Genomic DNA, 21,461 nt, shown 5'->3' with positions numbered 1-21,461 from the left:
TAATTCCAGTGGGACATGATTCCTGCCTGGTTGCCAGACCTTGAAGGAACAAGGCGCGCCACTGAATAACCCCACGTCGAGCTCCCAGCTGCCTGCTGCGGATTGTTCGAGAAGGTTGCCACGGCTTATCGTGACACCTTGTCAGTGTTACTTTTGACCTTAACATTTGACGAGAACACCATCGCCAGAGACCGACATTGCATCCTCTGAACTTTTTACCGACCCAACGGCTGCCATGTCGACGCATGTCGTCGTAATCGCCTCGGACCTGCGTCGTGCCACGATCAAAGTCACGCCAGGTACATATCTGATAGATGTTTTGCAGGAAGCGTGCAAGAAGCTCAGCATCTCAAGCGACAAATATATACTCAAGTAGGCGATACGCTTAGAGACACAACCTCAACTCTTGCTGACTGCCCAAGACACAAGCAAAAATCCGTCGACCTCACCGTTCCCTTTCGCACTTCGGGCCTCGTCGGCGGCGCGAAGCTCGAGCTCGTCCAAAAGTCCAACACGCCGTCGGCCGTGCAGATTGGCCTGCAGCTGCCCCAACCGGAGGCCAAAGAAATCCCCGGCGGCCGCCTGATCAAGAAGCTGCCCTCCAACCTTACACTATGGGGCGTGCTACGGCAACTGGAGAGCGGCGATGCGAGCGCCGGGCGCAACATCAACATCACGGCGCGGGGCGTCGCCAAGACGAGCCCCGGCACGGAATCGGGAGCCGGCCAGCTATACTACGAGACGCCTATTCTCAATATCATGGGCCGCGACTACACGACTTTTCAAGACTTCCAGAAGACGCTGGCGCAGCTGGGACACAACTCGGGCAGCGTCTTAATACGCTTGACGTTTAAGACGACAGACCAGACGCTTTTTGAAGCCATGGAGCAGATTGGCCAGTTTTTCAAAGAGACGAGAGAAGAACCAAGCGACCCGGCGGCGCAACCAGAAACACCAGCCACGGCTCAAGAAGCGCAACCTGCGCCGGTGCCGGTGCCGGTACCGGATACCACAATGACTGGCGCACCACCAGCTGCGCAAGAGACACCTGAGATCGTGCCGACAGCTGCGCCCGTTTCGGAGTCCAAGGACCCCTTTGAGCCGGTCAGCGTCTATCTGGCCCCCTCCAATAGCACCCCAGCCGCGGCGCTGGCCCCTGCGGAAGAATCCGATTTCACGCCCACCATTGCGCATGCCAAGCTGCATCAGAGCAAGTTGCAGCAAAAAGCCCGCAACAAGCGCCTCCTTTCGGACAAGGAGCTCGAAGAACAGGCCGCCGACCAGCAGGCCCGCGTCGCGTCCATCAAGTCGGTCCTCGTCAAGGTGCGCTTCCCCGACAACACGAGCAGCGATTGGCAGATCGATCACACCGCGACCGGCGCCTTTCTGCACAGCGCCGTGCGGCACGTCATGGCGGACCCGACCTTGCCGTTCCACCTCGTGCTGCCGGGAAGCAGCGGCAAGAACGTGATCAAAGACGACGCGGGGCCCAAGCACACCCTCATTGCAGGTTACAAGCTGCAGGGCAGGGTGCTCGTGAATCTGGTGTGGAACGACGAGGTGCCGCCGGCAAAGCGCAAATTACCGTTCCTCGCGGCCAACGTCGCCAAGCAGGGCCAGGAGATCAAGGTGCCGGAGATGCCAAAGTATGAGGCGGAGGAGCCGGTGCCGGCGCCGAAGAAAGACGAGAGCGCTGAGGGGAAGAAGGGGTCCGGAGACGGCAAGGGCTCCAAGGTGCCCAAGTGGCTGAAGCTGGGCAAGAAATAACCAAAGCATTGATGCATTAAGCGGCGTTTTTACTGTTAGACAACTCATGTTTCGATTTCACGATATTCAAACACATTTCACAAGGGAACATGTCCTGGTGTTGATCGTAAAGTAGTGGTATTCAGCGCACGTCTTTTGTACAATGCGACAGATGCCTACGTAGCCTGACCGAACTCGATCAAATCCGTGCAAGCCGTTCTTTTTTTGTAAATCCCAGAATGAAAATCCCACGCCGTTACAGGTAAAAAAAAAAGTTTCATTTCATATTCTCCCGGGGCTTTTGTGGTATTCGGGATCGCCAAGAGACTGTTTCATCCCGGCGCTCCATGTCGTCCTCATCAATCCCTCCCTCGCTTTTCCGTCACAAGTGAAGTAATGATTTAGTGAGCGGTACGGCGGGAGTCGGCAATGACGCCCTGGAGCTCGTCGACCTTTCTCTTGGCACGGCCAAAGGTACCGAGCTGCGTATTTGGTTAGCAAACCCAAGATTCCTGTATCTGAAAACCATTTGGGCGAGAATCAGAAAAAAAAGAAAGAACGTACTCTCTTCTTGGCGAGCTTGCGGGCGCGCTTGTCGCGCGAGTTGCGGAGAAGCTCAATGACGCGGCGCTCATAGGGAGCGAGGCCAGCAACCTCCTTGACGACCTCGCGGACAAAGGCGGTGCGCTTGCTCAGGTGGCCCTTTGTGCGGGAGACGCGAGGCTTGACGACGCGAGCGGTGGTCTTCTATAATCCGTGGGAAAAAAAACGTCGAATGTCAGCGTCCATCGTCTGCAGAGAAGAAAAATAGCTTTTCACTCTCGTGGGAAAAGAAGAATTTCTTCCATATGCAGAGATCCTCCACGAGGTGAGAGCATCATGACAAAACACGTACGTGACCCTTGTTAAGGCCAACGGCGAGGCCGGTCTTAGCAGTGGCTTCCTTGGCCATTGTGATGTGATATTCCGTCGGTTCGGGGGGGTTGTCGAAGGAAGTTGTCGTCGGTCGGTGGTTAAGGATTTCCAAAAAAAAGCCGGGGAGGGTTCGACGGGCAACTGGAAATTCGCTGGATGGTGTGGGGCAGAGAGGTTTTTCGCAGTTGTGGGTCACGTGCGCAGGGTAAGCGAGTTGTTTTTTTGGTGGTGGCTCCCTGCTGGCACACTAACTTGGGATGATCATGTTATCGACAAGCTATATCGATAGTCTCTTATCACTCTCCTCGATGGACTCATGTTGGCACTCAAACCTAGGCAACTGCACCACAAAGGTGATTAAATATGGTGACTCGAGACTATGTGAAACGGTTACTCGGAATTCCGTCAAATTTGTTGTAGTGAGTTAGACTGTCTTTCAATGGGCTCAGATGCTCGCTGTGTAGTGAGCATGCCGCAGTTTTGCTTGTAAGTGATCGGAACCCAATGGGAACAAGTAGCAGAAATAATCATGGCAGCTACCCAACTATGGCCAAATGCACATAATTCAAGTGCTACAAATGCTGTTGTGCGTACCGAGGCTCATAATAGTCGCGGCAAATAGAGTCCCACAAGGACACGATTGCGGACAGAACTCCAGTAACACAAGAGATCGACTATAAATAGATGACTTCGGACCAGATAGGCTGAAGATCTGAATTTGTATCAGCAGCCCAGTTTATTATAACAGTAAGAATACTTTATTGTCTGTATCAGTTGCTCAATCACATCAGTCACTCTTTGCTTATTCAGATCTCTTGTACTTACCGATGTGAGTCGGCAGCTCAGGACGTCTCAAGCGTGGACAGCCCTCTCGAAGGAGACTTTTCCCGAGTTTGGCAAACAAATATTTGCAAATAATGCGTTTATTGTGCTACATATGTTCTCGGCCAATTGCTTCGACAAGACCTTGTAAAACAGTAAATGGGGCTGCGTTAGGTGAATATGTACAAACTATTCAGCTGTGCAACACTGAGAGAACGTCGCACTCACTTACACACTTTCTGTCCCACTACCGGAAAAAATACATTGAAACTGTATTACAGCGTTTAGCTAAGCGATCTTCACAGCCATTGACCCCTTTTATTTTTGCCGTGAGGCTATAAAACGAGCGCCTCGCCCTGGCGAACCACGAGCACGGGAGAGCCAAGCAGCCACACGGCGACGGGCAATCTTCCCTTGACAGGGTCCATTTGAGCTTCACAAGAATGTCTCCAGAATCCACACTAATCTTTGAAGGAGACTATGCCGTGCGCAAACGCGGGTTTGCGCATCTGCTAAGGATGGAGGTGGAATCTATCTGTTTTCTCAAACATCACCTATCCGTGGCCATCCCGGTCCCGTCCATCATCGGCTACTGCCTGGATGAGCAGACCAAGACCATTGAGCGCGTCGAGGAAAACTACATCCGCATGAAGAGAGTGTCGGGCGTGCGCCTCGACGTCGCCTGGCCGGGCATGACACCCGGCGCCCGCGCCACCATGTGCCAGCAGCTGCGGACCTTTCTCGAGCAGGTGCACCAGATCGAGCCCGAGCCCGGCACGTACCAAATACGCAACATTGCCGGCGGCGCGTGCTACAACCACCGCAGGAGCGAGCCGCCCAGCCCGGCCGCGTCGGTGACGTCGGCCGCCGAGTTTCGGCGGCCGTTTCTGTGGTCCGCGTGCCCGGACGTGGCCACATTTCAGGGCGCGCTGCCCAACGCGCTGCGCGCTCGCCGCGCCGAGGCCGCCGAGACGTTCCGGAGGCGGTTTGCGCGGTTGCAGCCGCCCCGGCGCGCGCGCTTCTGCCACGGCGACCTCTCGTGGGCCAACATCTTTGTCGACGAGGCCACGGGCCGCCTCCACGGCGTCACAGACTGGGAGACGGCGGGCTTCTGGCCCGAGTGGTGGGAGTACTACATGGCGCTGCTGGGGACTCGCGGTGAGCAGCCGTGGTGGCGGCAGGTTGTCGCAGAGGTCATGAAGGAGTACCCCGAGGAGCTCAAGATCATGACGGAGATGGATTCGCTCGTGAATGAGCTGGCAAATGAAGAACCAGGGTAAGACAAATCAAACGGGATTTTTAAAGGCCAAGTTCAGTCCATATTAATCGAGCGTTAGCACTGACCCCCTACGATGCCATCTACCACGTGCAGCATAGAGTTTAAATCAATTACATTCCCATCGTGGGTGTGAGATATACAGCTCTTACATACGTTACAATCATTATATATATCTGGGTAATGCCGTCATTCCTTGGCCGTAAAGCTCTCCCAGCAGTCAGCATCATCCAAGTCCACGCCCTCCAGCTTCTTCCGCCACTCCGCATTGAGCGTCCCGTCCTCATCGTACGGAACGTGGCCCATCCACTCAGACCAGAGGCCAATGAGCTTGGCTGCCTGGTACCGCCGGACGCCAAAGAACTCCTGGTGCGATACTCCGCAGCCGGGACACTTCGCCTCGCGCTTGCGGCACACCCCGAGCTGCGCGTGGACGAGGCGCTCCACGCGCCTGTACAGGCTCGTATAGAAGATACTCAATTTTTCTGGGTTATATCCACAGCTACTTCGCCACTCTTTCATTCGACGCTCGTAGTCAGTTGTGGAGCCAATCTTGAGGTCCGGTGCCTCGCCGCTGGCCGTGTTGGGTAGTCTGTAAATGTAGACGCCACCCGACTTAGAGAGTGACTTTTTCTCTTTCGGTGTGAGGGGTTTTTCGATGATTTTCTGGATGGCCTTGTTGATTTGTAACTGGGTTTGCGTCTTGCCGTACGGGACAAAGATGTGTGCCGGCTTGGTGTCCTCTTGGAGGTCGGGTATCTCGTACAATGATGAGAAGTCATACTCTTCATCGGGTTCGAATTTGACAGCCAATTTCTGAACAGCAGCTGGTATTGTATGCGTGTTGGCATCCACCGCCTCAAACTTGATCGTTCTATACTTGTTTACAGTTGTAGCCGGTTCGGTTGCGAGTTTGCCCAGTGCGTGCCGTAATTCTGTCTCGGCAAATGTTCTCTGCCACGAGACCAACAGCTCGTGACACTGCTTTTGGTGTCCAAACCGCTTACCCTGGCACAAGACCAATTTTGAGAGACGCTCGAAGAGCTCTTTGGCGGCACTCCAGCTCCCAGAAGCCACAACATCACTAAGCAGATGTTGAATGCTGGACCTGTTGGCCTTGCTGATGGTTCTGCTGCAGCACTTCTTCTTTGCGGTCCGCCCGCAGCATAGCAGGGGCTCTTCGGCGGACACATGAAGGGCCTCGCGCATCTTTTCGGCCGAGTTCGGCCAGAACAATGTGGAAGTGGCGTGCATCTTGGGACTGGTACTGAATATGGTTGCCGTGTGCAACGCCCAAAAGGCCGGGATGTACTACATTAAATAACTTCCAACGCCAGCCTGATTCCTCCTAAACCCCTCATTCTGGCGAGGCTATTTTTGGCTGCTTCTCGAGGCTGAGCCTGCATCGAGGTGGCCCTCCACAGCAGAGGCTGCCTCTATGCAGCATGGGTGGTCATGGGGTCACTGCAGGGCCTGCAGCCTCGAATCGTTCGACCTGAATTCACAGCGTTCGAGAGAAAAAAACGTTTCCGGTGAGAGACCTTCGAGCTGGCTTAGGGTAGAGCTGTCCTTGCACTCCAAGATTGATGTAGATGAACTGAGTCTCCTGCGACAAACACAACGAACAGCTGCCTCGCTGGCCTCTCTTGTTAAGCGCCCGGAGTTGAGTATGGGCGAATCCTTCTGCAGCCAGAAGAGGCGGAGCCGGCTGTAAGCCTTTCGTCGCGAGCGGGGGAACTTCTGTAACCATAAGGGTGAGTTGTCCTGCCTCACTATACAGACTAACTTACCACATGAGTATATTGCGCATGCTATCTCATGATTTGCGCCACTTGCGTCTTACGGTCTATTTGCGGATGTTGTTCTCGCTTGCAGATGATGGCCAGAGACGGACCCCAAGGAGCCCACCATCTGGTCGCTTGCCCAGTTTTGCAGTGCCTTGGTGCGGTGAGCGACCGAACTGCGCAATCTTTGTGACGTTCATACCACTTGTGCGATGTGACAAATGCAAGAGATGCTGCCGTGCCATAATCTTGGTGCGCGTACTGCAGAAGAGATCGAGGGCGTAGCATCTGGGTTACCTGCTTGGTGTACAGCGTCGCGGACAAATATATGGCCTGCTGATTCGGCGGCATCTAGAAATTGGACCCAAAAGTAGCCAGCGTGACAAGTCTCATCGACTCTGATTGAACTGCCTCATCTAAGCATGATGTTGGTATCTCGTGGCGTGTGTGTCTGGAAAGCGTTTGGTGACTGGCGACTATTTCCGCACCATTGCCGTCGGACCGCAGATGTTGTAGCTTGGCGATCTAGCTCGCGGGGTACATGGCCTGGAACTTTTTCAATCTTTCAAGTTTCGTTTCTGTTTTTAGCCTCGACTGACTGGCCGACGTTTCGCAGCTTATCTGCAATTTCGTAGCATACTCCCGCTAGGTGATACCCTGCCAGTAATAATAAAGGCTTATTTGCGACGGTTGCGGCCTTGTCAAGTTCAGGCGGCATGTGATAAGAGACAAACTTGCTCTCAGCGACAAGTCAGGTATGACAATCCCAGGGCGAAGAATACGACACTACTAAACTGGCATATTTGATTCGAGATTGAAAGCTCGCTAGGGGAAAATTGCGTCAATTTGCTCAGTCTTTGATGGGGCCCGGACACCTCTGTCCGCGCAGTTCGCGACGATCGCTTTCTGAGGACTGGGACTCTGGTGCTTCCTTCGGACGTCATGTTGGAGCCATGCCCACAAAAAGTTGAGACTTGGCTATTGTCGATGATTCGATTATCGTTGCACTGTGGATTGGTCAGTGAGAAGACAAAGTGGAGGTGCAAGCTGACGGGTTGGCTGGGCTCAACATTGAGCGATGCAGCAGCATACAAATAGTGCCACACAGTCCACCCGGTCGTCTGCCATTTCACGAGTGACGAGTAACGAAATCAGACGGTCTCTGCCAAGAAACCAACGACAAGATGGTGTTGCCGACGCGCGATGGTCCCGTCCCGTGGCAGTGCTTGTTTGCTTGTCAGTGCTCGGGCCTGGATCAGCATCGTCATTGTGGAACTGGGTCCCAATGTCCCATCCCAATCACCAATGCTTTAGGGAGTACTGGCATGTAGTTGGTAGTTGCCTTGGAAAAGGAGGGCAGAACAAGTCCAGGAACTGCCCAACCACCCAACCACCGAGGATGAAACAAGAAGATCGGCAGTGATCGTTGGGCTAAAGCCTACCTTAATCAGGGGCAGTTGTGACGGCGCACCTTTATAAACTGCCTGTCCTTGCCTGTCAGTTCTCTTTGCCTTGTTTGTCCGTATTCAAAAAATTCGCAGTCGCTCGTTTTTTCTTATTTTTACTTCATCACACAACATCGCAAATATCACATTATCACAGCCAAAATGCGCCTCAGTCTCGCCGCCATTGCGCTGCCCCTCGCCGCCGCCTACTCGGCAGACCCGATGATGCTCAAGGCCGCCGAGCAGCAGGGCTGCAGCCTTCCCCACGAATTCAAGGTCCACGACTTTGTCGGCCAGGCCAATGGCACCGGCGATGCCCCCGCGCCGTCCTTTTTCACCTTTGCCTACACAGACGCGGTCACTGGCGTCGAGACGACATGCCAGCTCAACGCCACGTCGACGTCGACGACGCCCGGGGGCCTGACGCCGCGCTATGCCTGCGAAAACCACGACGTCAAGTTCATCTGGGGCCAGGAGAAGCAACAGCTGACCATTGTCGAGCGAGCTTGCCCAAATCCTCAGGGGTACATTTTTCGCCACTCGTACTCAACGAGGGAGTACAAAAAGAAAGCTAAAGTTGAAACAGAACGCCCCTCTACGAGGCCGCTGGGAGCATCACCATCTCAGCTCCCTGCAAGGGCGGCCAATGCGCCGCCAATGCGACGGAATACCTTGGCACCTTTAACAGCCTCCAGCCCGTCCGCGATCCTACTAGCTTCAAGATGGCCTATGAAATGATGCAAATGGAATAAGCAAGACGATTTGTATGAGTAAAAAGATTGATAGGTGCAACTTCCCTAAATTGATAATGTGCAAAGCACGGCACGATGCAGTGGCGCCCTAGGTTACTTGCAGTGCCTGTTTTTAGCGTTGGGCTTGCGCTAACCCCGGATTCTGGCCCACCCTGAGCAGCCCAAGCCTCGTGATCATGCAATCGTCTGAAGTTGTCTCTAACATTTGACGCTTCAACTTCTTATCTCCTTTGCAAAATACCTAAATTCATCAATAGCGACGGCAGGCCGTTTGCGCATCGACGAATGTGGCTCCTCTTATTCGCGTGCTTGCTGCACGTTGTCGTCGCGCAGCAGGCACCCGGCGTATCGGTCAGCATGTTTGCCTCGCTTGAGCGCCTGGCCCGGCTCGTCGACATTACCTACTGCATCGGCAACACGGGCATCGGCAAACCATTTAGCTGCCTCTCTCGCTGCAGCGATTTCCCCAACGTGACGCTGTCGCGGACATGGAGCACCGGCGTGTTCTTGACGGACAGCTGCGGCTACGTTGCCGTCGACGAGACGCCAGCCTCGAGCCTCGCCGTGGACTCGCATGGCGCCATCATCGTCGCCTTTCGCGGCACCTACAGCATCGCCAATACCGTGATCGACCTCAGCACCGTGCCCCAAGAGTACGTGCCGTATCCCTCGCAGGGCGACGCGCCAGCGCACAAGTGCACAAACTGTACCGTTCACATGGGGTTTTTTCAGACATGGCAAAGCGCCAGGGAGTCGGTCATTCCCGAACTTGTGCAACTACGGAAGACATATCCGTCGAAACCGATTCACCTAGTTGGACATAGTCTTGGAGGTGCAGTGGCGTGCCTGGCTGCCCTGGAGCTCAAGACTAGCCTAGGCCTAGACAATGTTGTTGTCACGACTTTCGGCGAACCGCGTGTGGGCAATGACGGGCTGGTTGATTTTATCGACCGTGTATTCAATCTCAACGACAAAGGGGACTTGGAAAAGCGTTCGTATCGACGAGTCACGCACGCAAATGACCCTGTGCCGCTGTTGCCACCTGGAGAATGGGGGTATAAGTCACACGCTGGCGAAATTCACATCACCAAGCCGGATCTTTCGCCCGCCGAGGAGGACTTGCAGCTGTGCATAGGCGATCAGGACAACAGCTGCAGTGCCGGCCAAGACAGCACTTCGCAGGGACTTGCGCGCCTGACGCAATTTTATCAAGGTGTTAAGGGCAGCCAGTTACAGAAGCGGGGGATTTCCACGCGGCTCAATCTGTGGCAGCTATTTTTCGCGCACCGAGATTACTTTTGGAGACTGGGGTTGTGTTTCCCAGGTGGCGATCCATTTGACTGGGGTCGCAGGAAGCTGATTGAAAAGCTGCCAGAGGCCGAGGGGCTAGAGATGGAAGCGGAATACCAAGAGCTGTAGCAGATGATGCTTGCGGATGAGGAAACAGCAACTGCGGCTGTGGCGTCCGTGACTGCGAGTGTCATGCGCTCATAGATTGTATCAACAGACGTGATAAGAATAATACTATTTTTTTGTCAGTGCGAATCATTTCGAGGCGCAGGCCCCGCATGCCACGCGATGATCTTGTAGCCATTCAGGCGACATCAACGTTGAAGCAAACTATCTATTGGGCACGCTTGGTGGGACCCAAATGAGGGGGGAGCAGAATCACTACGGATGATGCACTTCACTTGTTGACTTGTTCGAGTTGTTTTGCAGTCTTTCAGCGCGGCGGGGTGTCACACCCGGGTCGATTTACAGGGCTGTTGTGTAAAATGGTGAAATGGTGACGCCATCACATGGTCGCAAGACGGTGGCCGTTGGTTTGAGAGCGGGAAGCGTCGGGAGAGGTCGTGATGCGTTATTGGATGCGAAGGGTCAGGGCTGACAGGCGATGGGCCCCTCAGTGTGCGGGAGGCCACGATGAAGACGAGGCAGGCCCAAGGAGGGGGCCGGCTAGGCTCTATTCTGGGGCAGGACAAGTTGAACAACACAGTCCATGGTGGCCACTAGTTTGGTGGAGTGGCAGTGCTGGCGAAACTAGATCAGGGCCACGAGGGGGGGAGCAGAGGCAATAATAAGCTCAAGGCAGCCATGTTGTGTGACGGAATGGGTCGTCACATTCCCGGCGGTGCTGGTGGTTGAGAGGGGGAGGGGAGGGCAGCGGCTGATGCGTCGCGAGGTTTTGGTAGAGTTGAGTGAGGGTTTATCGAGCTACCCCGCGATGCTGACTGGGACATGTTGTAGGCAGGTATGCAAAGAGCTTGCGCGAGAGTCAAGTCAACCACTGTGAATAGCACAGTACTTCTGACAGAGTACAGTAATAGATAGTACCTAATAATAAACAAAAAGAGAAAAGCCCATCCTGATCAGGAAAACCCTCTTGGTTCAAACCTGCAGAACCACACTCTGCGGATGTTGCGGCTTGGGGCCCAGTGGCCATCACCGCCACGTCGACGGGGGCGGGTATTTTCTTGGTGAGAAACCCGCCAAACGGTACCGAGTGACAAGACCACGCGGACAATGGAAGAGAGGTGAAGCTTGTAGAGCAATTTTCACGACGGAGCGGGGGAGGTGAAAAAAAAAAAAAACATGACTCCACCGCAAACTGGCCTGCTGCCACTCGTTTTCTGGCTGACCGCAGGCAACAGTGGGTGCTCTGGTGTGCTCTGGTGTGCTCTGGTGTGCTCTGGTGTGCTCTGGTGTGCTCTGGTGGGAGCCGGGCTCTGATGTAGTTCCCTGTGACTCTGTGAGGCCAGTGGACAGCTCCGACGACAGAGAAACGCCTGCCAGACCAGGCATGTAGCCCTGCAGTCTCGCAGAGTCACAGCAACCAAGCTCCAACCAGCACATTGGTTTACCCCCCTCTCTCCTCCCTCTGCGGCCCCCCCTCAAGCGCCTAAAACCAAGTCCAAATCTACCACTTATCCACATCAAAATATCAACACTTCCTCTTTCATCCATCATTCCCCCATCCTCACCCTAATCAGATTTTGACGTCGTCTCTTCTTCTCTTCTCTCTCTTGTCCGTCCCGGCTTTCTGCGTTTTTACCCGATTCCAAATTTCTTGAGAACAGCTCCTCTCTTTCAAAATGACTACTGAGGTATGGCTCCTCCGTTTGCGCTTCCCTGTCCCCTCCCTCCACCGCCCTAGGGCCCCTATCCGTTCAATGCTCTGAGCCAATATGGGCCAGCGTCTTGTGATGCTGCTCACGGCTGTTCCTCAATAATCATCTCGTAATCTTCTCCAGACTCTTGCTAACTCGTCTCCCAGCGTGAAAGGTTTGCCTTCCTGGCCCCGCCGCCACCATGACCGCTTCAACATCGCACACGTAAACTAACGCTTTGAACAGCAAGACCTTCCTCGCCCGCCTCTGCGAGCAGGCCGAGCGCTACGATGAAATGGTCACCTACATGAAGGAGGTTGCCAAGATTGGTGGCGAGCTCACCGTTGACGAGCGCAACCTGCTCAGCGTTGCCTACAAGAACGTCGTCGGCACCCGCCGTGCCTCGTGGCGCATCATCTCCTCCATTGAGCAGAAGGAGGAGTCCAAGGGCACCGACAAGCACGTCCCCACCATCAAGGACTACCGCCAGAAGATCGAGACGGAGCTCGAAAAGGTCTGCCAGGATGTTCTCGACGTTCTCGACGAGAGCCTCATTCCCAATTCCGCCACTGGCGAGTCCAAGGTTTTCTACCACAAGATGTGCGTGCACCAAATCCTGACCGAAATTTGTGTCACCCGGCAATCGCTTGCTAACAAGCTCACAGGAAGGGTGACTACCACCGCTACCTTGCCGAGTTCGCCTCTGGCGAGAAGCGCAAGGTTGCCGCCACTGCTGCCCACGATGCCTACAAGGTTTGTTATGCCCTCAGATCCTGACTGCTTTTCGGCAAACTAACAGCCGCAGAACGCGACCGACGTGGCTCAGACTGAGCTCACCCCTACCCACCCCATCCGCCTGGGCCTTGCTCTCAACTTCTCCGTCTTCTATTACGAGATTCTCAACTCGCCCGACCGGGCTTGCCACCTTGCCAAGCAAGCCTTCGACGACGCCATTGCCGAGCTCGACTCATTGTCTGAGGAGTCGTACCGTGACAGCACCCTGATCATGCAGCTTCTCCGTGACAACCTCACCCTGTGGACCTCTTCTGACACGGCCGAGGCCGAGCCCAGCGCCGATGCCCCCAAGAAGGACGAGGCCGCCGCCCCCGCCGAGGCCGAGAAGCCCGCCGAGGAGACCACGACTGACGCGGCTGCCACTGCCGGTGCCTCCTAAGTCTGCGCCATTCTTGGCCGGACTGGTACGGTGCAGTTGACTCACGAAGAAACGGGTTGGCTGGTGCGTTTGCTTTTCTTGCAAATGGGGGGGTAGAATTATTTGTGGTTTCGGCTTGGGAGAGGACCACGATGGTTTCTCGCGCCTGACTGCGCCTGTAGTCATGGCAAAAAAAATTACAAACATTGACCCCTCTTGTCGGGGTGATTTTGTTTCTTTTTTTTTTCCCACCATGGCTGCTTTACTGGAATTAGTTGGCCCCGATCCTGAAATTTCTTATGGATCGTATCTCGGTTTCACTTGAACGGAAATGTTGTTTCTGCTGCTCTCTTGTTAAACTCTTTATTCGTTGTTTCTTCTTTTTTTCAGTTTCTGCAGTGGCCTCCGGCGTACCTCTTTTGACCATCCGTCGTTGCAAGGTTGATAGTCGACGTGGAACCTGTTTGTAGAGGAGAGAAATCCCGGACAAGATGGCCCCCATTGAGAGGGCTCCAGGCTCTGTCTCGCAGCAGGTTAAAGGGGACTCGGGATGGAACCGCAGTATATAAAAAATGGCAAAATATCTGATAACGTGTGTTGTGCGTTGTTGCTGCATTGTGTGACGTGATGTTTGGTTTGCATGATGAGTTGATGTCTCGTGACTGATTGGGTTAGGCTGTCAGTTTGCATGCAATGAAGTATGTGGAATTTGACGTGGGCGGGCAATCACTGGCAGCAATGGTGACAAACTTGTCATGCGTTATATGTATATTGAAAAAGCGTTATAGCATGGCTAATGAGTAGTATAGTCGAGGATTGTGCATGTTGGAGAGGTGCAAATGTCCGATGATATTAGATGATACGAGTTGATGCTGCGCAACAAGGCAAAAGGGTATATGGTTTGCAAAAGGACCGGCTTCCAAAACGAAGGAACAATGATAAAAAGAGAAGTAGAAAAGACTCCAAAAGAAAGCGCCTCATTATATGGCCGTTTTCATGTCCATGTCGATGGCGATAAGAATGGTGATGTCGATGGTGAAGTTTGATGGTGATGATACGTTAATTGACCTTGTTGGCCGCGGCAGTCGTCCCACAAAGTATCCGTCTCTTCCCCCATTGGCACCTAGGGCCTCTCAGCTGGCCCTCCTAATCAAGCCCGGCGGAAACGATCCCTCGTCGTCTTCGTCGTCGCTGAGATGGAGCTCCCCCGGGCGATAATCGGGCGACAGCGTCGCGTACATGGCCGTCCTCGTGACCCCTCCTCGACCGCTGCTGCCGTCATCGGCGGGACTCGATCGCCGCAACGACAACGACGACCTTTTGGAGAGCTTGTGGGCAAGCTTGGAGAGGACGCGGCGGCCGGCGGCGAGTGCGGCACGCGAGGACGACGAGGAAGAGGAGGATGCCGAGGACGTGGTGGTGGAGGTGGCCGAGGAGGAGGCGCCGTCGTGGGTGGTGTCGGGGTCGAGGGAGGCCGAGGCGACCTCGCGGCGCCAGATGAGGATGCGGTCTTGCTTGGCGGCGGAGAGAGATGGGTGTTGCTCAACGGCGGTGTCCATTGTGCGTGTGTGTGTATTGTGTTGTGCGTTGCAAAGAGGTGAATGACAAGGTTAGACGGCTTTGGGGGGTGTTGCGTCTGGGGTGGTATATAAATAGGTGCAAGAATAAATAGGGCGTTATTTGCTGTACTGCCGTCTCTTTCTTTTCGGTCCTCGAGAAGCAAGCCTGAGAAAAGGAGGACTGGGCAGCTTCTGATTAAGGCGGCGGATTCCAAGAGAACGCGCCTTGCGCCCCCGGCAGGAAATTGACAATGATGATAATGATGATGCCGCGAGGCTGCGCTGCCGTTTTGCTAGAGGAGAAAAGAAGTGGTGCTGCTTGCCACTTTTGTGTGTTGTACTTGGCCGACTGACCGTGGGCCGAGAGCGGAACCCCCAGTGAGCGTGTTTCGTCGCGGGGGGGGCGTGTTTGTGTGTGCTTGACGCAGAAGACCCCTCGTCAATGACCGCTGCCGGCGGATGTTGAAACAGATTCGGGAGAGTTTGATGGATTGAATGAAGAGTGCCGAGGCGGGAGGAGGAGGAAAAGGAAAAAGGTGATGATGAAAAATATATTGGCAGGGCGCCGAATTGAGGGTGGACAAGGGTTCCTTTGATTAAAGAGACACGAATCGGGCAAGTCTTTTTTGCTTGTGCTAGAGTTGGCTGAAAAAAAAAAAAAATAGAAAGAAGAGGAAAAGGACTGGGTTAAATAAAGGCAAGAAGAAGATTTCTATTCCAACGAGTAAAAAGTAGTCAGAAGAGGGTGGCCAAAATCAGGATAACTAGCGAATAAAAAGACCTGATCGAAAAAGCAGGCCACTATGAATGAATACAGCCGCAGCAATGACACACACTCACGCATCACCCTGCCTCAAAGCAAGCAGGGCTTACACGATTGGAGGAGGAGGAAGATTGGCAGAACGAACTTCTCCATACCATTAGGTAGTGTGAGAAACGTCATCGCCCTGCCCTCTGAAAATAGGTTTTTGACTCGGCAGCCCAGCCCAGTCAGAACAAAAAAGTCCCAGCGGATAGCGGTTTCCTTGGGTTTTGAATATGCGGTGTTCAAGCAAAAAAGCAGGTGATGTGCTGTGTGTGGCGCTGCATATGACTTTTGGGTCTCCCCATCAGAAAAAGCTGCCTATGCCTACCTATTCTCAGCTCGGGGTCGGGTGGATCAGCTAGCACTAGCGTCATCGAGGAGGCTGGGCTGGGCTGAGGGGAGGGGGGGGCCCATGGCAAACGGTACGAGTGGACAAGATGATGCAGAAGAGGAGGCGCATGACCGGCATTGAAAATTGGAGTCTCAAGCAAACAATGCTGAGAGAGAAAAAAAATAGATGAATAGTTCTGCAGGTGCACCGTGGTGGTGTGTAGTAGTAGTAATGGTGCCTGAGATTTGAGGGTTTGCGTGAGAGAAACTCACAGTATTGACTTGGGTTCACCACCACTTGGGCGGTGTAGTACCCAAGTGTTCAGACAACGGCACCCCATGCAAAGAGGATATTATTAGCGCCCGCTTACATTCTTCCGGCCGTCACCCGTCTTGTTTTTTTGCTTTGAAATTTCTAGCGGTGATTGACTGCTAAAAAGAAAAAAAGAAGAAAAGAGGGAGGCGGGGGGCGGGTGCGTAGACGCAGCAAACTCCTCCCCCAGACAACGCAGATGCCCCCGTTTTGCTGTACCGTACAGAGTAACTAACTAAGATAGTTGCCCATTATTAGGGTGGCGTGCGACGGCACACGACAACGACTATTTCTTTGGCCCCCTTGCGTAGTTACACTAAATATTATTGAATTGATTTTAAGAAAAAAAAATTGTTATAAAAATTGAAAAAGCCAAGCCGATGTGCGGACACCGCGCCATGGCCCATCATCATCAATCACACTGCATCGGCCGGGCCACCCACGCATTCCGATTCAAAGCCAAGGGTCCTTTGCAAGCATCGACTACTCAGTAGTTATCAGTTTGTGCAAAAAGCCAACTCTGTATTTAATCCGTACTCTCTAATCCGTAAAATAGTATGGGTTAAAGCAAGACATGGCAATCTTACAAATCGGACCAATCAATTTTCCACACATTTCTTTTGCAACAATGTCCCCGTCCCCTGCCCCAAATCTCCGCCTCCCCGTTTTTTTTTCTTTTTCATTCAAAACGCGGCGGGGGCGGGCGTTGCAGAATCGCGTTCTGGGGCCGGCAGGGCAGGCGGTCCCGTTGAAAACCCGATTCTTGCGGTTACAACGGCTCGACTGAATATAGAAAACGACTGGCAGGGAAGAAATGACACACACATACACGTTAAGAAGTTACAGACCTTGAAAAAAAAAAAGAAGAAGAAAAAGAAAACGAAAACGACAGCTTTGCTAGCTTGCTGGCTTTGCCAGCGATTTAAGCCCGCACGCCAACGAATCAAAATAAACGAAGAACAAGCCAGGCGAAAGAAATATCCCCGCTTCGGCTGCTGCCCGAGAGGCTAATTACCTAGATATCTAGGTACCTAGGTACCTACCTATTTTATTGCCTACCTACCTACAGGACCGCATGCAACGCAGGCACCCGGAAGTCCCGTCGCATGAGGGTGACGACGCCCACCCACGGTACTGACCACCCTCAGCAAATAACGTCGGACAAACGCCGCCGCCCCCTTGTAAGTATCTCGTCAGTAATCTCTACAAATTAATTAATTACACGGCAATGGATACAAAGGACCATGAATCCCTGCGCGGCGGATAACATCTCCGATCGCCTCCTCCCCTTCTCATGTCGACTAGCACGTGCACAAGATGGGACTTTTTTTTTCTTATAATATATCTTTTCTCCCCAAGACTACGCCATACATAATTCATAATCTCGTGTATTTTCCTTCATCCTTCATTGTCCCACCTTCTCTATATCAGCGACTCTGTAGGCGGCGGCAGCGGCTTCCGCGATGCCTCGCCCCTAGGAGGCAGCGGCGGGTGCTGCTGCGTTGGGCTCCGCGCTGCCACTGGTGATGCTCCCGCGAGATGCGCTGGCTTCCGCGCAATAGGCGGCTTGTTTCCCCCGCCCTCCTTGGTCTGAGACTGCTGCGACAACGACGATTCTGGCCGTGCCGGGAGCTGCGAAGCGGTGGTTGGCGTCGCGGACGGCTGCTGTCCCACACCGCGTCGTCGTGGCGGCGGCGGCGGCGGCGGCGCCTGCTGACGCTCCGAGTCTGTGCTCCGCAGCGACATCATCGATGCCTGATCGTCCGCCATGGCCAGCTTGCCCATCTGCGCCGGCAGCCTTGCCGCGTCCGACGGCACCGTGCGCCGCGGCATCTGCACCTTTTCGTACGGCGAGCTCGAGAGGCTACTCGCCGCCCCCGGCGAGGCCCTCGATACCGCCACCCAGTCGGGCTCGTCGCTCGGCGTAAACGGGTTTGACGCCCGCTGCGGGTTGAGGCTCATCGGCTGCCCGTTGCTGCCCGTCGGGATAGGAATATGCGCCCGTGCCGTCTGCCGGTTATCCAGCCACCACTTCTGCCGGTCCGAGCTGGCCGCCGGCAGGCCAGGTTCTACCGGGTCGAACCCGATTAGCTCCTCATCTTCTGTGTCCAGGTCCAGCACCGAGCCCCCGGTTTCGCCGAGCTCCGCTCTGCGCCGCTCGTACAGCTCCGCGCTTATGGCCTCGCGCCGCCTCTCGTTGACAATGCTGACTGTGCACTCAAACGTGCCGTACACAGGCCGGTGATCCGAGAAGCGCAGCGGTGCCGAGTTGTAGCTGAGTTGTCGCAAGTTCTGGCCTCGCCGCAAAATGCGATCTGTCCATGCCGGTATTCTCGCTTTTTCACTGTAAACTGTTAGATGACGTGACAGAGATGGTGTTAGCTAACGTACGAGCTGTCATAGGTATCGGTTCCCACGTCAAACTTGTATGTAGGCATAAAGTTGATACGTGCTTCCGAGTAAAACGGAAACGCCAGTCCGGCAACCATTTGTAGATTCAGCTGGTCATTTTCATACAACCTTGACAGATTCCGTTGCTGCACCAACGAACGCGCAATGTCGAGACCTAATCCAATGCGGTAGTTGAAATCACCGAGCCAGATGATGGCATCTACACTTGTTAGCTTGAAAACTTGCCCGGGCCAGTCGGTCAAGACATACCGTGGTCATCGATGCCACGGTTACGCTGAAATCGTAACCCGTGGTGGATCGTTGCATAATCTCTATTTCTCTCGTCATAATTTGCAAACCCAGCCGCCAAATGGGCTGTGACAAAGCAGATGTGCGTATTGGCATAATCTAGTCGAATCGCCACCGCACCCTTGTTGCCCGCCATGCCAGACATGCCCGTCTTCTTGACACTCCCTTCGACATTTTTGATATTAGGCAGGCTCGATGCCTTTACGAAAATGCACAATGCCGCACCGACCAGCTGTCCACTGCGTAAAAGCACGTACGGCTCGCCCCCGGTCCTGTCTTGGCGCTCGTTCAGGGCATTCTTGACAGCCTGCTCCCAGAGAAACTTGCGCGACGGATCGCTGTTCATGATTTGCTGCGGACTGAGCTCAACAATTTCCTGAAAGGCCACGACATAGATTTCAGGCAGATCCTTGCCAACGTCCCGCGGAAATAGCCAAGGCGACAGATCTTGGCCTATGCCTTCTGTCTTACCATTGAGGTTGAATGTACCGACCCACAGGTTGATATTCTCAAACGATGTGTATTCATCACTGCGCTTATTAAGCTCTGCAGAGATATAGTCACTAATGGGATCACACAAGTGCACTGGCGCTTGTCCAATCAATCGACCCAGGAGCATATCAATGGTGATTTGCCGCGACGGGTCAACAAAGTTGTTGTGGTAGAGTCGCTGCACAGACTTGCGCATATCGGCTACAGCTCCGGCGAGCGACATCTTTCCGTGCCGCGTAAATGACGACTTGAGCGCTCCTGTGCCGGCATAAATCTTGGACAGCGAGTCACCATTGTCGGCCCAAAGCGTCGAGTGACGCATCCAGAAATCAGAAGCAGCGTATACACCGCGGTGGCTGAGGAATGCCTCTGCTGCCATTTGCGAGATCAGGGTCTGGATTAGATTGGTTCGATCCAGGCAGTCGAGACAGTTTGTGCGAAAGACGCCTTCTTGCTGCAGCACGACAACCATTCTCGTTTCCTTGCTGCGCAGGCGCTTCTCATCGTCAGCTTCCTCTGCCAAGAAATACGCAAATCCGTCGATTGAATGCTCAATATGACGACGTATATCCCGCGCAGCTTCGTAACCGCCAGGGCCCTTGGTCTCTGCATGAAAGTCGTAGTGCGTCTGGCGCAGCATGGCGTGATCATCTGTTCCGCCGCCAGGACGGGCGCGACTCAAAGGGCAATGCTTTATGCCAGTTTTGTAGGCGTTGCCCAGCTCAACCTCACCGGGCTTCGTATCGCTCAGTAGATTGACGACATGCACCGCACTATACATGGCTTCGAGCTCTTCAAAATGCTTGTTGAAGGCAGGCTGTGTAGCATCCGCTTGTCTTGTTATTGTGAGCTTTTGTCGCCCAGGTATCAAATCGGCCGCCTGCTCCCAGAATACGGGAATCGAGCCACGAACCTGCACGTAAGAAAAGACGGTGCCCGTGGCGCTCCAAAAGATGGTTTCCGACTCGACAAAGTTGGCAACGTGGCCGTCGTCGTCGATACCGCGAGCATTGAAGCGAGTGCCGGCTCGGCGACAAGATAAGCGGGATATAAGTGTCAGATACGATGCCCGTCCATTGTTGCCTTTGAGCGGCGAGGCGCTCTGGGGTATTGTCATAGTCTTGCAAAACCCACGAATGGCAGAAGTCAGAATGCGGGATTCGTCCAGCGCCTCCCGCTCCTGCGGCAACAGCCTTGAACGAAATTTGACCAAAGGGCTAATCATGAATGAGTTCCACAGGTACATGTCGTTGAAGCTGTCAATATGGAACGAGTCCGCGTTGATTGGACGGTCTTGGAGTCGGTTCGTCACGTCGAAATCGGTGCTGTAGTAGAACGAGCCGTTGCTTAAAATCTTGCGCAGCTCATGGCAAGGATGCTCGACAACCAAATCACGGTGGCTGAGGCTCTGACCATAGGACTGGGTGCTATACACCGAGGAGGCATCGGATGATTCGGTTTCGTAGGATTCGAGAGGCACCACATCGTCGTACTCGTCGGTGCTGAGGCAGTAAAATGCCACGCTGACAATCTTTTCGACCGTTTCGCCGGGACGAACAGTCGCCGTGCGAGTCGCGTGGGTGATGACGGACAGGAAGACCTCGTTATTCGCGGTAATCAGGCCGAGGGTGCCGTAGATAGGCCGGTGGGTGAGGGGGCGATAGTCCTTCAGGAGCGTCTTGGTAATGGGCGCAAACTCGACCATGCACTTGGAGACAGAGGCCTTGTTGGTGACCGGCAGCGACGTGTAGGAGCCATTAGGGATGATGTCGCTGGCCGAGGCGCTGTACCGCAGGATGAGGGCGTGCGTCGACGAGACGATGGCGATGGCGCGGGACGGATGGTCGCGGATGTAGAGCTCGCAGGATTTTTCGGGCGACGGTGCCTGCGATGTCCACTGGTGGTCCATGGTCGGAGACTAGAGAGGGCGCGGCAACGCACGCCGAGGTACTGCTGCACGGAGAAGGAGACTATGATAAGGTGCTGCGCATGTTCGGCTGTCGGTGTTGCTGCAGGATGGAGCTGGGAGCCAGCTTGGCGGATGACGTCGGTGAGAAGAGACACAGCAAAGTTTATTAAAATCACACGCAAAAGTGCTCTCTGACGCAGAGATTTGAGCTTCTAGTACAGCACCCGATTTTTCTTTTTACTAAAGATAAACTTTCCTTTATTCTTCATCTCTTTTAATTTTGGATGCATGTGGAGTTGCCATCTTCATCTACCCTTCCAACCTTGCTGGCAGATGCCAACACGACTAGAACA

The 21,461-nt window shown here is 54.1% G+C and overlaps 9 protein-coding genes across 9 annotated transcripts; 5 read left to right on the top strand and 4 right to left on the bottom strand.

Annotated features, from left to right (window-relative positions):
• Window positions 1-235: 235 nt before the first annotated feature.
• On the top strand, window positions 236-1,767 carry BBA_08034 (UBX domain-containing protein; the record flags this gene model as incomplete). The annotated part of the gene is made up of 2 exons (XM_008603131.1): window positions 236-372; window positions 423-1,767. The coding sequence occupies 2 exons, from the start codon at window positions 236-238 to the stop codon at window positions 1,765-1,767; spliced, it is 1,482 nt and encodes a 493-aa protein (XP_008601353.1).
• Window positions 1,768-2,147: 380 nt separating this feature from the next.
• BBA_08033 (60S ribosomal protein) lies at window positions 2,148-2,698 on the bottom strand (the record flags this gene model as incomplete). Its single annotated transcript, XM_008603130.1, has 3 exons — window positions 2,148-2,228; window positions 2,311-2,493; window positions 2,642-2,698. The coding sequence occupies 3 exons, from the start codon at window positions 2,696-2,698 to the stop codon at window positions 2,148-2,150; spliced, it is 321 nt and encodes a 106-aa protein (XP_008601352.1).
• Window positions 2,699-3,926: 1,228 nt separating this feature from the next.
• BBA_08032 (phosphotransferase enzyme family protein) lies at window positions 3,927-4,763 on the top strand (the record flags this gene model as incomplete). Its single annotated transcript, XM_008603129.1, has 1 exon — window positions 3,927-4,763. The coding sequence occupies one exon, from the start codon at window positions 3,927-3,929 to the stop codon at window positions 4,761-4,763; it is 837 nt and encodes a 278-aa protein (XP_008601351.1).
• Window positions 4,764-4,948: 185 nt separating this feature from the next.
• On the bottom strand, window positions 4,949-6,013 carry BBA_08031 (uncharacterized protein; the record flags this gene model as incomplete). The annotated part of the gene is made up of 1 exon (XM_008603128.1): window positions 4,949-6,013. The coding sequence occupies one exon, from the start codon at window positions 6,011-6,013 to the stop codon at window positions 4,949-4,951; it is 1,065 nt and encodes a 354-aa protein (XP_008601350.1).
• A 2,137-nt stretch (window positions 6,014-8,150) lies between these two features.
• Window positions 8,151-8,740, top strand: BBA_08030 (uncharacterized protein; the record flags this gene model as incomplete). Its single annotated transcript, XM_008603127.1, has 2 exons — window positions 8,151-8,512; window positions 8,575-8,740. The coding sequence occupies 2 exons, from the start codon at window positions 8,151-8,153 to the stop codon at window positions 8,738-8,740; spliced, it is 528 nt and encodes a 175-aa protein (XP_008601349.1).
• Window positions 8,741-9,025: 285 nt separating this feature from the next.
• On the top strand, window positions 9,026-10,159 carry BBA_08029 (lipase-like protein; the record flags this gene model as incomplete). The annotated part of the gene is made up of 1 exon (XM_008603126.1): window positions 9,026-10,159. One exon carries the CDS (start codon window positions 9,026-9,028, stop codon window positions 10,157-10,159), a length of 1,134 nt encoding a protein of 377 aa, XP_008601348.1.
• Window positions 10,160-11,832: 1,673 nt separating this feature from the next.
• Window positions 11,833-13,021, top strand: BBA_08028 (14-3-3 protein; the record flags this gene model as incomplete). Its single annotated transcript, XM_008603125.1, has 5 exons — window positions 11,833-11,844; window positions 12,015-12,022; window positions 12,094-12,447; window positions 12,513-12,600; window positions 12,653-13,021. The coding sequence occupies 5 exons, from the start codon at window positions 11,833-11,835 to the stop codon at window positions 13,019-13,021; spliced, it is 831 nt and encodes a 276-aa protein (XP_008601347.1).
• A 1,112-nt stretch (window positions 13,022-14,133) lies between these two features.
• Window positions 14,134-14,559, bottom strand: BBA_08027 (uncharacterized protein; the record flags this gene model as incomplete). Its single annotated transcript, XM_008603124.1, has 1 exon — window positions 14,134-14,559. The coding sequence occupies one exon, from the start codon at window positions 14,557-14,559 to the stop codon at window positions 14,134-14,136; it is 426 nt and encodes a 141-aa protein (XP_008601346.1).
• A 2,870-nt stretch (window positions 14,560-17,429) lies between these two features.
• Window positions 17,430-21,108, bottom strand: BBA_08026 (Inositol polyphosphate-related phosphatase; the record flags this gene model as incomplete). Its single annotated transcript, XM_008603123.1, has 3 exons — window positions 17,430-18,351; window positions 18,399-18,618; window positions 18,669-21,108. The coding sequence occupies 3 exons, from the start codon at window positions 21,106-21,108 to the stop codon at window positions 17,430-17,432; spliced, it is 3,582 nt and encodes a 1,193-aa protein (XP_008601345.1).
• Window positions 21,109-21,461: the final 353 nt, after the last annotated feature.

Source organism: Beauveria bassiana (genome assembly GCF_000280675.1).
Source record: "Beauveria bassiana ARSEF 2860 unplaced genomic scaffold BBA_S00030, whole genome shotgun sequence".
Lineage (NCBI taxonomy): Eukaryota > Fungi > Ascomycota > Sordariomycetes > Hypocreales > Cordycipitaceae > Beauveria > Beauveria bassiana.
This window is presented reverse-complemented; position numbering and strand designations above follow the sequence as displayed.